The 14,848-nt window shown below is 36.5% G+C and overlaps 2 protein-coding genes across 5 annotated transcripts in view; one reads left to right on the top strand and one right to left on the bottom strand.

The window, feature by feature from the left end:
• The window catches only part of LOC144971442 (poly(A)-specific ribonuclease PNLDC1-like), a 39,019-nt gene extending 34,739 nt beyond the window's left edge, over positions 1-4,280 (top strand). For 2 of the 3 annotated variants that reach the window (XM_078912368.1, XM_078912360.1), the window contains exons 18-22: positions 1,138-1,243; positions 1,831-1,920; positions 2,576-2,664; positions 3,036-3,134; positions 4,210-4,280. In XM_078912368.1, the coding sequence (XP_078768494.1) occupies positions 1,138-1,243; positions 1,831-1,920; positions 2,576-2,664; positions 3,036-3,134; positions 4,210-4,273 (448 nt within the window). In that variant the 3' untranslated portion in view covers positions 4,274-4,280. Of the gene's footprint in view, positions 1-1,137; positions 1,244-1,405; positions 1,635-1,830; positions 1,921-2,575; positions 2,665-3,035; positions 3,135-4,209 lie in introns of those variants that run through there. The other variant, XM_078912376.1, reaches the window with a different exon arrangement.
• Positions 4,281-4,716: 436 nt separating this feature from the next.
• LOC144971434 (dynein axonemal heavy chain 7-like) overlaps positions 4,717-14,848 on the bottom strand; it is a 111,416-nt gene continuing 101,284 nt past the window's right edge. Inside the window, exons 61-66 of one of the 2 annotated variants that reach the window (XM_078912344.1) lie at positions 12,819-13,049; positions 11,902-12,045; positions 10,420-10,526; positions 7,952-8,031; positions 6,996-7,099; positions 4,717-6,407 (exon numbers count right to left, since the gene is read on the bottom strand). In XM_078912344.1, the coding sequence (XP_078768470.1) occupies positions 6,201-6,407; positions 6,996-7,099; positions 7,952-8,031; positions 10,420-10,526; positions 11,902-12,045; positions 12,819-13,049 (873 nt within the window). In that variant the 3' untranslated portion in view covers positions 4,717-6,200. Of the gene's footprint in view, positions 6,408-6,995; positions 7,100-7,951; positions 8,032-10,419; positions 10,527-11,901; positions 12,046-12,818; positions 13,050-14,848 lie in introns of those variants that run through there. The other variant, XR_013645136.1, reaches the window with a different exon arrangement.

Below are 14,848 nucleotides of genomic sequence, written 5' to 3'. Positions count from 1 at the left end.
CCCATTCATCACAAAAAACTCAGATGACTCTGATTCCATGTTTATTTATTTTTTAATTGCAGTTTTCTTAGCCAAAACATGAATCAATATCGTTTCGATATTTTTATCAATTTTTAGGTGAAATATTTTGTATCTAGTTTATATGCAGTAAAAATGCTTATATCGGTGAAAAGCCTAAAAGGGAAATATACAATATTTGTTTAATATTATATTTTTCTGTTGTTATTTATGTATTTATTTACCTACAATAAACAATTTATTCAATTCAAATTTCCTTTGACCGAAGCTTAGTTCAGATAGTTTATTAAAAATATTGAAAGTCACAATGAGACCAGGCCTGTAGATCACTTGTTCTGCACTTGTGCATCAATGAAACTCATGGGGTAGGGTGGGGGTGAGAAGGTTACCAAATGAATCAGGCATTGCACTTCCATCATGGGACCCAGACCCAGGTTAGAGCCCTCAGTGTCGGCATCTCATGTTTTCCTTTTAGCCCCCATTGATTACTTTGAAGGATTTCACTGGATTATCTCTGTCTTTTTTCAAGATAGACCAAAAAGAAAGATTTCTCCTAAGGATTAATAAAGGGAATTTCATTTATTTTATTGAAAAATACAACTTCAGACTGAAAGGTTCAGGGTTTGATACCCACTCTTGAGTTCTTGGAATAGACTCTTTACTCAAATTCTCCCAACATACTTAGGTGTAAAATGAGTACCTGGTTGTTAACAGCATTGTCTCTGTTGGAAAAAACATTTTAATGTCGCTTAACTAGCGTCCTATATGTTAAGTGTTGCTGTTGGCTATGGACCCCTTGTAAAGTGCTTTGAGCATGTTAAGTGGTTGTTGCACTTTATTACAGTTCTAGTTTTTTGTTTTGTTAAAACCAGCCTTGACCTCCTTTGTGATTCATCTTTTTTATTGATTGATTACGTCATAGGCATGTCAGAGATAGTAGGTTTTCTTAACTGAATTGACCTAAAAAGACTAATGATATTTTCTAACGTCTTTCTGTTGCCTACACACCTTTAAGTCATCAAGATTTGCTTATCACACACACTATCTACCAAAGTAAAGTTTACTAAGACATGAATAAAACAATTTCTAAGACTTATGACCATTTATTTTCTTCCCAAGTGAGGTGGAGTCTTTAACAAGCCCTTTCACATTCCAGAGTTACTTGAGAACGATGGAGAAACACAAGAACTGCATCAACGTTATACGAGCCTCCACCTCTTACACCGTGAGATTGTCTTGTAGTTTTAACTATTCACTGTTGTTTTAAAAAAAAAACATTAAAAGAAAAATGCTGGAATAAGATTTTATCCATGGAAATACATTACATTAATGTTTTTATTTATTTACCTCATTTGTTTTATTTTAAAATATTTATTTTCTTCCAAAGTTACTTGATGTTTTCAACTCACTCAACCCTAACACCGACTATATCCGTGGTTTACCCGGGTATTACATTTTTCTGAGAGAAATTATAAGCGTAGTGTCAAGGTAATGTTTTTTATTTTTACTTTTACATGCTGTATTAACATTGTTAATGGTAGTTGAATAAAAATATTTAGATATGCACATGCTCATTTTAAATACATTTGTTTTTCCAATTTCGAAAAGTAGCAATAATCTCTAGGATTGAGCGAATTAAATAACCGCTTTGATGACTCTTTGATTAGTTGAAACACCTTCGTTTTTATAAACTTAAAAGTTTATTTTTGCCTCATTGTTTAAAATTTTGTTGTTTTTTTTATCTTCAGTCATATAAAGAATTGTCATTCCATAATTCCTCTTGTTGTCTCTAAATCCCTTGTTGCTCACCAGAAACTGGACGGCGATGACCCCTCGTGTAAAACACCCCCTCTACTTTATGTCTCTTATAAAGGGCCAGAGAAAAAAATAACATCACAACAGGTAAGTTGCCAGTAGTTCTTTTACACTTGGGTAGAGTAGAATTTCCATTGGCACCTCCCTCCACCCAGCAATAGAGGTGGTAGACAGATCTATTAGGTCAGTGGAATGTACTGTGGAAAAAGACTATGCATCATATTTTTGTAGGTTTAACTTTACCGAACTCGAGTTTCATAGGACTTATGCATCACAACAGCTAATTCGCCGGTAGTTCTTTTACACTTGGGTAGAGTAGAATTTCAATTGACACCTCCTTCCACCCAGCGATAGAGGTAGTAGCCAGATCTGTTAAAATGTTCTGTGGAAAAAGACTATGCATCATATCTTTGTATGTTTAACTTGACCGAACTCCAGGACTTACGGCTCTGAAGGATAGTTACACCTGGTCTGCCCAAAGCATCATATTAATATTGAATTAAATATTAGGTTATTAAGTTGCCTGTTTTTTAAAAATTTTGTTTGTTAGTTGATTCTGATCTTGTTTTTTAAATACTTTGTTTTGAGTTGTTTCTGATCCTGTTTTTAAATACTTTGTTTTGAGTTAATACTGTTATTATTATTATCAGCATTCTTCTTCTTATTATTATTGTGTTTTTTCTAATTATTATTATTATTATTGTTTTGTTGATTCGATCATTATTATTATTATTACTTTCAGTTAGCTGCTGAATTTTCTGGGTTTGGGACTGTGGATATCAAAATGATGACATCAACCGAGGCCATTGTAGTCACATCCCATTTTATGGTGTAAGTATAATTTGTTAACATTTGAACTTATTCTTAGTGGGGCCCTCTGCTTGTGTCAGGATGAGCCTTTTAGGTGGTCTCAAACTAAGTACACTTGATGGTATGCTCTTGGAATCTACGTCTATTCCCTATTTGTACCCTTTCCCTAATTCTTACTTTTTCTTGTGTTCTTTCAATTGTAAATCTATAATTTTATTGACTATCCCATTTTCTTCCTCTCTACTGGCGATGAAATGACCTTAATGTGTTGCAAACACTGTAAAACCCTTAAAAACAAACAAAACACCAGCAATATATATATATATATAATATATATATATATATATATATATATACACACGTTCACGTATGCATTTGTCTTCTTCAACCAGGTCACGTGACATTCTGTCATCCTTCAAACACCACAGAACGATCCACGTGACAAAGTACCGATACCTCATCCATTCCAGACTGGGAAAGTGTCTCATTTGGTAAGTCATGGGGGCAATCAAAAGTGGCTTTGCAGTTTGTCATTTCTTACATAAACTGTCAAAGAAGTCATTTTGCCTAAAGTGAAGTCACCCCCCCCCCCCCCCCAACTGTGAGTCATATCAATTTATCACATCGTTTAACACTATCCACCAAGCTACTGTGTAAGTGTAATGGATGTAGAAAAGGTATTGAGTGGGATTTATATCAATAATGATGATAAATGAAAGGGATGGAGAAGTGACAGGTGTGCGGCTATGTGGTCTTGTGGTATGACACTCGCTTTTGGATCGGAAGATCCTGGGTTCAAGCCTCTCTATCGGCGCATAGTTGAGTCCTTGGAAAAGGCTCTTAACTCACATTCTCTCACCGTACTCAGGTGTAAAATGAGTACCTGGTCGTCAACAGCGTTGTCTCTGTCCGAAAAAAATTGTAATATCTCCTAACAGGCGTCATGTCTCGTCCTACATGTTAAGTGTTGCTGTTGGCCAAGTACCCCTGTGAAGCGCTTTGAGCACGTTTAGTGGATATTGCGCTATGTATAAAAGCTCAGGTGAAAACAGAGAATAAAAATACGGCACTGTCAGGGAGGACAACTCTTTCAATCCAGACATACAGCAGAAAATTATTTGTCATGTCTGGTAGACTTTTCTGCCATTTGCCTGGATTTAAAGCTTGATGGATTATAATTTTTATTGTTTTCGTTATTGGCAGAGGAAGTGTTTTGAGCCCAAAACGTTCTGTGTTTGGTATTTTGTTCTTTTTCAAAGCTGTTATATTCATTTTTGCACATTACGTTTACAGTCAACACAAAAGTAATAGTAATCCTGTCTTGTACTTGTTAACAAATAAGTCGAAATGTACAAAAATCCAAGTTATGCTTGCCAACTAAATATTTATGCGATGTACGTAATTGAAACTACTAAAACATTTAAAGTGGAGATTGGCATTAAAATTTTTTGCATCGATTTCTGAATTCAGTGAGTTTTATTACACTCTAGATTCCTTGTAAAATGTCAATAAATCGAGAAATTTCTACATTCTTTTACCAAATTATTGTTTTTCTTTTCATTCTAGGAGTGCAATTGGAGCAGCATCAATAGGTTACGTGTCATTGATATGGAAAATATTAAAACATTGAAAACCTTTGAAGTGTTTTTTAATTTGTATTTAAAAAACCCCCTACATTCTGCCTAGCATCGTTAGATGTCATCGCATAAGCATTCCATGAAGGAATCATCCGATGCCAACAGGAAACACCCTGAATGTATTTGCATTCTTTCTAGTTTTATTTATGTCATTCTATATATAATTTGGGGGACCTAACAGTACAGTTGGTAGAGTACTCGCTTCACATGCAAAGAGACAGAGATCGATCCTGGGTGCTGTCTGACCCCTCTGTCCACCCAGCATCCTCAACAGGAGAATATTAGTATCAACAACAATGGAAGTAGAACGATGTAGAAACCAACCAGCTACCAGTACAGGTGAACATTCTTAATGGAATTTCACCCAATGCTTGTAGTACATAGTATCACTTTATTCACATATAATTCATAATGATAAAAACTAACACGATTCAAATTTTGAAAATTTTTCTTTACCTTTATTATTATTTTTAATCCCATAATTTCATACATTCACAATGTGTTTATAATGAAAATAACAAAGTGCAAGTAGTAGGGGAGATAATTGAAACATTAAATGACTCCTCATCGTCACCATTTCCTTTTGGTTTTGAATGGAAAGGATTTAATGTGAAGCGCATAGAACATGATATCGTCATTGTTATGCGCTGTAGAATTGCTATAGATTATTCTTATCATCATCATCATACAATTTCCAGACTATTATGCATTATTCATCTAGAAAAGAAAAATAAATACTTTATTTAGTAGATTATTATCCATTTTTGACACATTTACACATCATCATCATTCTCCCAGCTATCTATATTATGGAACCAAATTCCTTTTATTTTACCGGCACTTCTATAGCATTTATTTGTCACAGCCATACATCATCAATAATTATAGAAGTAATCAATAATAATAATAATAGGAGAAGTAGTAGTAATATTAATCGTGGCTTGTTAAGTTTGACTTAATATCACATGTTAAAGAGCACAGAGAAATAAAAAGATAACGGGACTTAATTATACAATGACAAACACTTGTTCATTTTTCATTAAAAAAATATTAATATTGAGATGATCTCCATCTTGTCACAGACTTAAACCTGACACCTCGAAGAAGTGATGTATTGTTCTAGGAAAAGTGGAGGAAAGGGAGAGAGGGGGTGGGGTTATATTAATCTATTGAATGTAGCCCCTCCAAGCTGATGGAGCTGAAATTTATCCCAGTTTCTGTAGAGTGAAATGAACAGTAGCGATTGCTTGCTATACTCTGACGCTAGTAGCCTACTGCAACATACCTTCCACCAAATCTAATAGACCCAGCTACCTTATCATTGCAGGTCAGAAAAAAACCCAAACTCAACTACACCTGTATTTGATTCCAGTTTCTTTGTGATGTGGGGCGAGGACTCTACCCTTTAAATCTATTGAAATATAAAGAGGAAGTTTCCAGTCTAAAATGAAAATTTAAAAAGTTGTGACACTGTACGACATTATAGATTGGAAAGTTGTTTTCTTTTTTCTTACATTGTATGTGTGTGTGTGTGTGTGGGGGGGGGGGGGGGGGGGGTCCCAAAACACAGTTGGACGAGCATTCGCTTTACAAGCAAAGGGGCTGAGATTATTCTTGGGTGAAGTCGACTTTTTTCTGACCCCCCAACCTCCCCTCCTCCCTCTCCCTCCAGCAGTGACTGGGTAACTGGGTCTCTTAGATCTAATGGATAACATTTAGCGATAGACAAGTAACCTATTCAGAGGATAGCGAGCAATTGCTATTGTCCATTTCACACTACAGAAACTGGGATAAGCTCCAGCTCCATGAGCCTGATGGCTCTGAGGGATTACTCTACTTTGGTATCCTTTATGTATCCAATGTTGGTATCCTTTATGTATCCAATGTTGGTATCCTTAATATATCCAATTTTGGTATCCTTTACGTATCCAATTGACATAACATAGCCAAGCCTCTGGTTATCCAGTGTTCGGGTGGGTTGTTGGATGGCAGCAACATGGCCAGCACAAAGTTGGTAGAATGACCAGTCGTGGACAGTGTGCCCTTTCTTTCACTCGTCTTGTATACTGGACATTCGTAGACGTTTTGGGGCTGGAGTTCGGCCTTTTTGATGGGCTTTAGCCACATCTAGGTGTAGAGAGAAAATAAAATATATCAGAAATAAAGGGTTTTCAATTTATAGGGAATGAGATTAGCGGAAGAGTAGGGTCCCTTGATTGGACGTCATCCATAGTCTGTGACGTCACCAGCGGAAAAGTTATTAGAGAGAGAACGTCATGTTGGTTGTGCGCATGCGTCTCTCGTCCTCGCTTCCGCGCACAACCAACATGACGTTCTCTCTCTAATAACTTTTCCGCCGGTGACGTCACAAACTATGGGTGACGTCCAATCAAGGGACGCTACTCTTCCGCTAATCTCATTCCCTATACCTTTTGTGCTCAAGGACGCCTATCAATGATCAATATTATTTTCTCACTGTTGTCATATTATTTTTCGATAATAGGCCTGATACTGCTAATAGGGTAAGAGATATTTTGACTTCATGGTGAGCTAGGGGGTAAAAGAAGAGGATTAAACATCAATATTGATAATTCCACAAGAGTTACGCAGGAATCATTTAGTTGTATTCTAAGACATGGTCAGGTCAACAAACGATTAAAAAAAAAAAAAATGAACATTAAAAAAGAAAAAGAAAAGAAAGACAGATATTCTTACGGTGGGTACTTTATCGGACAAGACTTTGGGATAACTCTCGTTGATGACTCGAAGTTTGCGGTCCCATCGAGCTCCATCCAGGAACAGACCGTGAACATACACACCTGAAGGATAGAAGGTCTTATTGCATTATGGGTAGTTGAATGGCCATCACTTAAAAATAAAAAAATAAAATAAAATAAAATTCCCTTTATTAATCCCCAAGGGGAAATTTGTCTTTAGGGTCTATTCCAAGGGAAGACTGGAATAACCCAGGTGTCAGCCACCGAGCAGTGCCGCAAAGTGAGCTAGGGCGATGTGACTTGCTCAAGGCCACACAACGCAGCGGCGGGTGATTGAACTCGGTACCTTTCGGGTAGGAAGCAAAGACCGTACCACTGGGCCACGCTGGTATGTCTCTAATTCCTTCCACTTACACTGTTGTCTTTTCTTATTGTGATTTCTCTCTTGATCTACAATTGGACAATTTCGTTTTGTTGCTGGGATCCACGTCTGTTTCTAGTCCTTATGTCCCATTATTTCATGTGTGTGTTTGGGAGCGAAGATTTTTGCAAGCAATTATAAAATCTAGGTCTTTGACCATGTGTGATTATCTTTCTCATCTGAGGTGCTGATATGACATACTAGTGTATTTTAAAAAGTTGCGTTATCTTAAGATCATTTTACACATCAGCAGAGATTCTAAGGGTCTACGGTAACATGGTAATAACTGTGGGTAATACCGACAAAGGTTGTTGAATGCATTTATTTATTTTAAAGCGGTGGCAAAAACAACAAAAATGATAATAATAATGAAACTAAAACTCGAGCTTTTATACAGTGTGCTATCTCCACCAAATGTGATCAAAGCGCTTTGCAATGGATTCTCAACCTGAACGTAGAGAAATTAATCTATACAAAAATATGAACATCAGTGACAATTGAGTAAATAATCTCCTTTCTAGTTCCTTCCTTACCGTCTTCTGGTGCAATATTGTATTCCTTGTCTTCCAGCACTTCAAAATCGTAGGTCAAAAGGTCAATCGGGATGGTATATCTGTGAAGGAAAAGAAAGAGTTTAGCAAAATACAGCGCAACCTGTGGATAATGACACCCCTGAATAGTGACATTGACCTCTGGTCCTGTTTTTATTTTTTTTTGGCGATATATTATCAGTAATAAAAACCTCAAAATAGCAACATTATTAGCGACACCAATATAGCAATAATCAGCAGTTGACACAGACTCTTGATACAAAAAAAATCTAGTCTAATGTGCAACCTAGTTTCCGACCAAAATCATCTTACCTTCTTAACCAATAAAAACTCTTCTTTCACTGTGAATGAGATGTCCAAATATTTATGATAAAAACGAGTTTTGTCATTTTTTTCAAAATGAATTAGTGTTGGAGTATTTTTGTGGCGAATGTAACAAAACGACCTTTGGCATAACCTCAAATGCACTGACCATTGACCTTATCATCTGCTAGCAGGCAAAAATGATTGCAGACAGGCTTGGAGTGGCGGATCTTCAAGTGAGCAATGGTTGGCTCAATAGATTTAAACAACGACATGGCTTTGTCTTTAAAATAAAGATCTGAAAAAAAAATGTCTTTATTTCGGACCAGTGCCTGCTCCTAAATTTACCACTTTCATATTGTCTTTCACTCACTCAATCCTAGAGATTTTTGCTACTTTTCAAAATGGGAAAAAATGTATTAAAAAATGAGCATGTACATAGATAGTTTTATTCAACTATCAGTAACATGTAAAAACTATAAAACATTAGCTTTGATACTACGCCTATAATTTGTCTCAGAAAAATGTAATAAATAGGGCATGGGGTAAAAGTAACCTGGGTAAACTACGGATATAGTCGGTGTGTTAGGGTTGAGTGAGTTAAAGTAGCCGAGTCGACTGTGCACTATTTACGATCAAAACAATGATAATGTGAGTGAAAGTGTAATTGGTAAACCCTTTGCCAATGTGAAAAATACACATTCTAACATGGTTGGGACCACAGGCACTGGTCTGCACATCACATAGTTATACTCACGGGTCTCACCACACCCTCCTTTTCTGCCACCTTGAAAACCCTGGAATAATGACACCCCTGGATAATGACATAATTTTCTGGACCCGGACAATGTCATTATCCAGGGGTTTCACTCTACACTTTTTCGCCTCTCACTCTCATTCTCTCTATTTATGCCTCCCTCCCTCCCTCTCCCTCTCTCTATCTGTCTCTCCTTGCCTCTTATCTCTTGTATATATGTTTGTGTATTGCTTGTGAAAGGGGAAAGGGGGGGGGGGGGGGTCATGAGCATTTGCGTGTGAAATGACATTATTTTGATTGAACAATTGAGAACCAATTTCAATTTTTACTAATAAAATAGCCTGACTGACATTCTGTATGGAATACATATCGGATATTATGCAAAGGATTGCAATGTAAAAAGGTGTAATGCCTCATGATATAGATGTGAATCTTTCATTACCTATTAAGGGCTTTAAAAAATCTGAATTTATATAAACACTTTGAAATAAGTGGAGTTGTACTATTTTCCATAATACAGATTAAAACAAATCAGCAAACTTAGGTAGGGCAATTTCATGCAAATCTTTATGGGACAGCGTGGCTCAGTGGTATGGTCTTTGCTTCGTACCCGAAAGGTACCGAGTTCGACTACCCGCCGCGTTGTGTGGCCTTGAGCAAGTCACCTAGCCTTAGCTCACTTTGAGGTGCTGCACTGCGGCTGACGCCTGGGTTATTCCAGTCTTCCCTTGGAATAGACCCTAAAGAAAAATTTCCCTTAGGGATGAATAAAGGGAATTAAAAAAAAAAAAAAGAATTTATCTTATTATAAAAACCGCAATTTATGAATTATACATTTTTATCAGAAAATACATATATAATCATTATTATTATTTTAAAAAAAATATAAATCTATCTATCCATCCATCGATTTTATACATATATTGATTATTATTATTATTATTATTATTATTATTATTATTATTGTTATTTATATTGAAGTATCACAACTTTTCCATTACAACGAACAGGTGATATTGCAGTTGTAGAAATTAAAGCATAATTTAGAAAATCGTGAAAAAATTTCAACTGTCAACAAAATTGTAAGAATTAAATTTAAAATGACCTGATTTTTAAAAATCCTCGTAAACACAGAATGGAATTATTTTGTCCCAATTTTTTGTTCAAAGCTGGGTCAATTTGATGGATGTTGTCCTTTCTTTTACTAAAATCTATTTTAAAATGAAAATGATGCTCAAAACCCAATCAATTTACAAATCTCCTGGTAATTTTTGTGGGTAATCCAGCTCTGGCTTGGGAACAATGAAACAAAAACTAACAAATTTTGTCAGAAGAAAAGTTAAAACTTGAATGAATTATAAAAACAAACAAACGCCAAAACACAACTGACTTCCTTGCAAAATTTTGCTGAGCTCCCGTGAGGAAAGCTTGAGTAAAGAAAAATCCTGATATCCAGAAATTGGAGGGTGGACCGATGTCGTACCAGGACTGGAGGAACTGGAGAATGGTGATCACACAATAACATTATCTTGTAGATTATTGACCAATCAAAACAAGGGATTTGTGACACCCCCCCCCCAAGCTCTCTCAGACAAACATAACAAGCATAGAGACATCGACTTCATTCGTTGTATTGTTTGTAAATGATAGTTATTGGGTTTTGTTTATTCATCTTAACTACGCCACTACCACATCAACTCATTCATCTGTGGTGTTTCATTTATCCTGTTTTGTTGATAAAGGGGAAACCTGAAATGTTCATTTGATCTGTTTTCGTAATTAAATTGAAGCTTCCATTCAACTTCACGTTATTATTTATTTCTTCGAGCTTCGAGCAGCAACATTTACACTATGTATATAAATAAGACTGGCAGTCAATGGATTGTGTGTGGATGAGTGTATGGATATCATGGAATACTTCCTATTTAAACAACAATGTTCGGGGTTGACAAGAAATCAGTTGTGTCAATCTGTATTACATCGGAATGAAGTAGATGAAAGAAAAAAAAATTGAGTTTCGTGTCAAATTGATCAGAATTATGAAATTAAATTGTTTTGAAAGTTAAAAAAAACAAACTCCAATCTCACTCTACTCAATGGAGTACAGTACTAACCGGATTCTAGTACGGTCTTGAGAGAATCCAAAAAGCGTGCTGGAATCCGATGCTTATGGAAGGTAAAGACTTACAATGGAGATTGAATTCGGTCACCCAGCTCCAGCAATGGAAGGTAAAGACTTACAATGGAGATTGAATTCGGTCACCCAGCTCCAGCAATGGAAGGTAAAGACTTACAATGGAGATTGAATTCGGTCACCCAGCTCCAGCAATGGAAGGTAAAGACTTACAATGGAGATTGAATTCGGTCACCCAGTTCCAGCAATGGAAGGTAAAGACTTACAATGAAGATTGAATTCGGTCACCCAGCTCCAGCAATGGAAGGTAAAGACTTACAATGGAGATTGAATTCGGTCACCCAGCTCCAGCAAGGCTATTTTGCAGAGGGTGCTGGAATTCAGTGTGCTAAAAGAATCCAGCCAGTACCTAATGTCATTCATTTTTAACTAAAAAGCAGTTTTTGCTCAATATTCAATTTTAAGCATCAGGTTTGTCCTGACATAACACATTATATACACGAGTGGTCACAATTCCGATTTTCTCTGTCTTCTGTCAATAAAAAGAACTCAACATGTCCAAAAATTCATTTTCGTTACTAATCTTGAATAAATTTTTTTACTCATTACTACATTTCACTGTTTCAAGCTTCCAGCTTGTTACATTTTACCAATTACTTATTACTATATTTCACCCTTTCAAGCTTCCATCTTGTGACATTTTACCAACTCTAAACACAAATCCCTGAGAGGACTTGCCTGTAGCCTGGCCAAAAAGTCATTGACGTAACTGCCCAGAGGTTTGAGGGATGGGTAGGAATATTTCTTGAACAGGTTTGGGATTTTTCCTGTCAACATACTGCCCACCACTTCTTCCATCTCCAAGGACATGACAACAAGACCCTGAGAAACGATAGGGGGGTGGGGGTGGGATGCGTAGATGATAGCTTTTGGAAAATACAGGTTTAAAAGTGAAAACATTGCAAGACAGTACTTGGTATGCAATACAAAATTTGAAAGTGATGTATCATCAAAGATGAAATTAAAAAATAAAAATACCATAAAATATGTGATCCAAATATATCAGCCATATTGGCTTGAGAAATATACATCATCATCATCATCTTCATCAGGACATGCTTTGAATGGCAATGTATCATATTGTGTCACGTACCGTGCCAAAACATTTCAAAAAGATAAACAGCGGAGAGAATAATAATATACACCTATCTATTTTTTCCCCAGAATTCTAGTGCACCCTTCCAAAGCTTATTTGCACCCTCCCTCCTTTCTATTAAATTTCAGCTGACAAAATGTGCCGGTGGAAAAGATACTCTTGCAACCTCCCCCCCCCCCCTTTCTTTGGCCAAAGTTCACAACCCTCGTCTATTACTACACTAGAGTAGCTCATGGACTAGTTGCTTTTACTCTTATAGCGACCATGAGTGAAACTCATCGCTCAAAAAATAATTTCCTTAATAAGATTAATAATGTATCAGATCCATGCATAGATGTAATGCGTTTTGAGATAAAAATGGTCACGTGATCTAAACGGATAGTGGACTGTTTTTATAGAAGGGATGAAATAGTGAAAAATTAAAAAACAAAGTTTTTGTAAGTAAGTTGTAATGAAAAGAACGTAATGAGACCCCCCCCCCCCCCTCCGCATTTCTAACCTTGATAGCTTTCCGAATATTGATGAGAGTGTTTCTGATAATGGTAAGGAGCTTGTTGAATCGCACCATTTCCTGTACCAGTACTGTGTTCATACTCTGTGTGTAGGAGGTCGGGTATTTCCGCAATGCTAGCTCTGTGTCAAAGTTGTTAGGCAACCGTTCCAGAATGTCATGGGCCACTGCGTCGATGAGGTCATCCGATGACCCGCCACCTTTAGAACCTGACCGGCCCTGGAATCAAAGTATTTCATTATTACTTACTGGGGATTTTATGGTTTTGTGGTGTAAAACAGATAGATTGACACAGACACCCCCCCCCCCCCCCACCCGACATCTGTATAGTTTCTTTTTAAAAAAAATCAAATATGAAGACAAAAGTCTGTATCAATCCAATGTGCAAGATTTCCATATTTATTATTGGGGACAGTGTCTGTGGTCAAGCGGTATGGGCTTTGCTTCATACTTGGAAAGTACCAAGTTTGACTCCACGCCGCACTGTAAGTTGAGCAAGGCTCACTTTACAACGCTGCAATGCAGCTAACGCCTAGGTTATATCAGTCTCCTTGGAATAGACACTAAAGAGAAATATCCCCTTGGGAATGAATAAAGGGATTTTTAACATTTTTATTTCTTTTTATTTATAAATTAGGTCTTGAGAGTTTGAGGTGACTTTTTAATATTACAACGGTATTCTTTTAAGAAAGACATTTTTGGACACACATTCCTCGTCTAGTTTGAGAAGGATGAACTCAAAATACGTAGTGTGAAGAAGTGTTAATATCTATATCCAAAATATCAAAGCGAGAGATTAGGGAGCAGCCTTATAATTTGTTAACTTTAGTTTATTCCATAATCATAATCAAGGGGAAATAAGAATGAAGTGCTTGGAGTTTGGTGTTTACCATGTCTGAGTCCTGTACAAATGTGATTTAAAAAAAAAGAATTTTGATGCCAGCGTACAGAAAGTTAATGAGAAAATAAAAAGACAAAAGATAAAGAGTTTGGTTGCTTTTACAAGCGCCTAGGTAAAAATAGAACAAAGGGACTAGTTCAAACAAGTTCAAATAAAGTGGATCCAATAGCATTTCATTTATCTACTCCTATTCTTCCTCCCCTCCGAGTGCTTCTACTTCCTGATATAGAATGCCTGGTCTAGAGTATTCCTGTCAATGTGCCGTGATCCAAAAAGGAGAAAAATTATGCTACCAACTTGATAACCAGTTGGGGGTCTCAATAGCTCATTGGTAGAGCACTCGATTAACATGCAAAGGTACTGAGATTAACCCCAGGTGAAGTCGAGATTTTTTTTCTTCTGACCCCCATGTCCACCCAGAAGTGATCAGAAGCTGGGTAGTTTTAAATAGACCAGGGTCCTATCTAAAGGGTATCAAGCATTTCTATTGTCCGTTTCACACTATAGAAAATCTGATAAACTCCAGCTTAATGAGCCTAATGGCTATAAATGACTACATAACAGTCAGGAATGCATCTTGTAAGATCCTCATGATGTTCAAAGTCTCACAGCAGGTAGGTTGTTTCATACCCGGAAACTTTTTCGAAAAAACCAACAAAAAAAAAAAAACAAAAAAAAACAAAACAAAAACAAACAGGAGGAAAGGTGACGTCCACATCAGATTCTTCAAATTATTTGACATCTTGGGTGTAAAACTTTTTTGCACAACTTGTGACTCATTCTAATCCATCTACACATGATGTATAATTTTTCATGCCAAAGTGTAAAAAGGCATTTTGTTCATTCATGGCAGTAAAGTGCTACAATGGAACACTGATAAAGCCAAAATCACTGGACAAGAAAGATTGGTTGCTTTGAAGCAAGGTTGACTTTCATTTTGTATCAATGGATCACACTTAGACTTAGATAAAGGGACAGAACATTTGGGACCAATAAGAATTGACTTCAAGCAGATTCCATTGTAGTATTTAACGAGTAAGACAATTGGTAAAGAATGTGTGTTGCGACTGAAGTTTGGGGTACTGAAAGCACCTAAAATCTAATTATGTCAGGTGTC

Source organism: Berghia stephanieae, chromosome 1 (genome assembly GCF_034508935.2).
Source record: "Berghia stephanieae isolate SIO BIC M18660-M18661 chromosome 1, UCSD_Bste_1.3, whole genome shotgun sequence".
NCBI classification, from domain to species: domain Eukaryota; kingdom Metazoa; phylum Mollusca; class Gastropoda; order Nudibranchia; family Aeolidiidae; genus Berghia; species Berghia stephanieae.
This window is presented reverse-complemented; position numbering and strand designations above follow the sequence as displayed.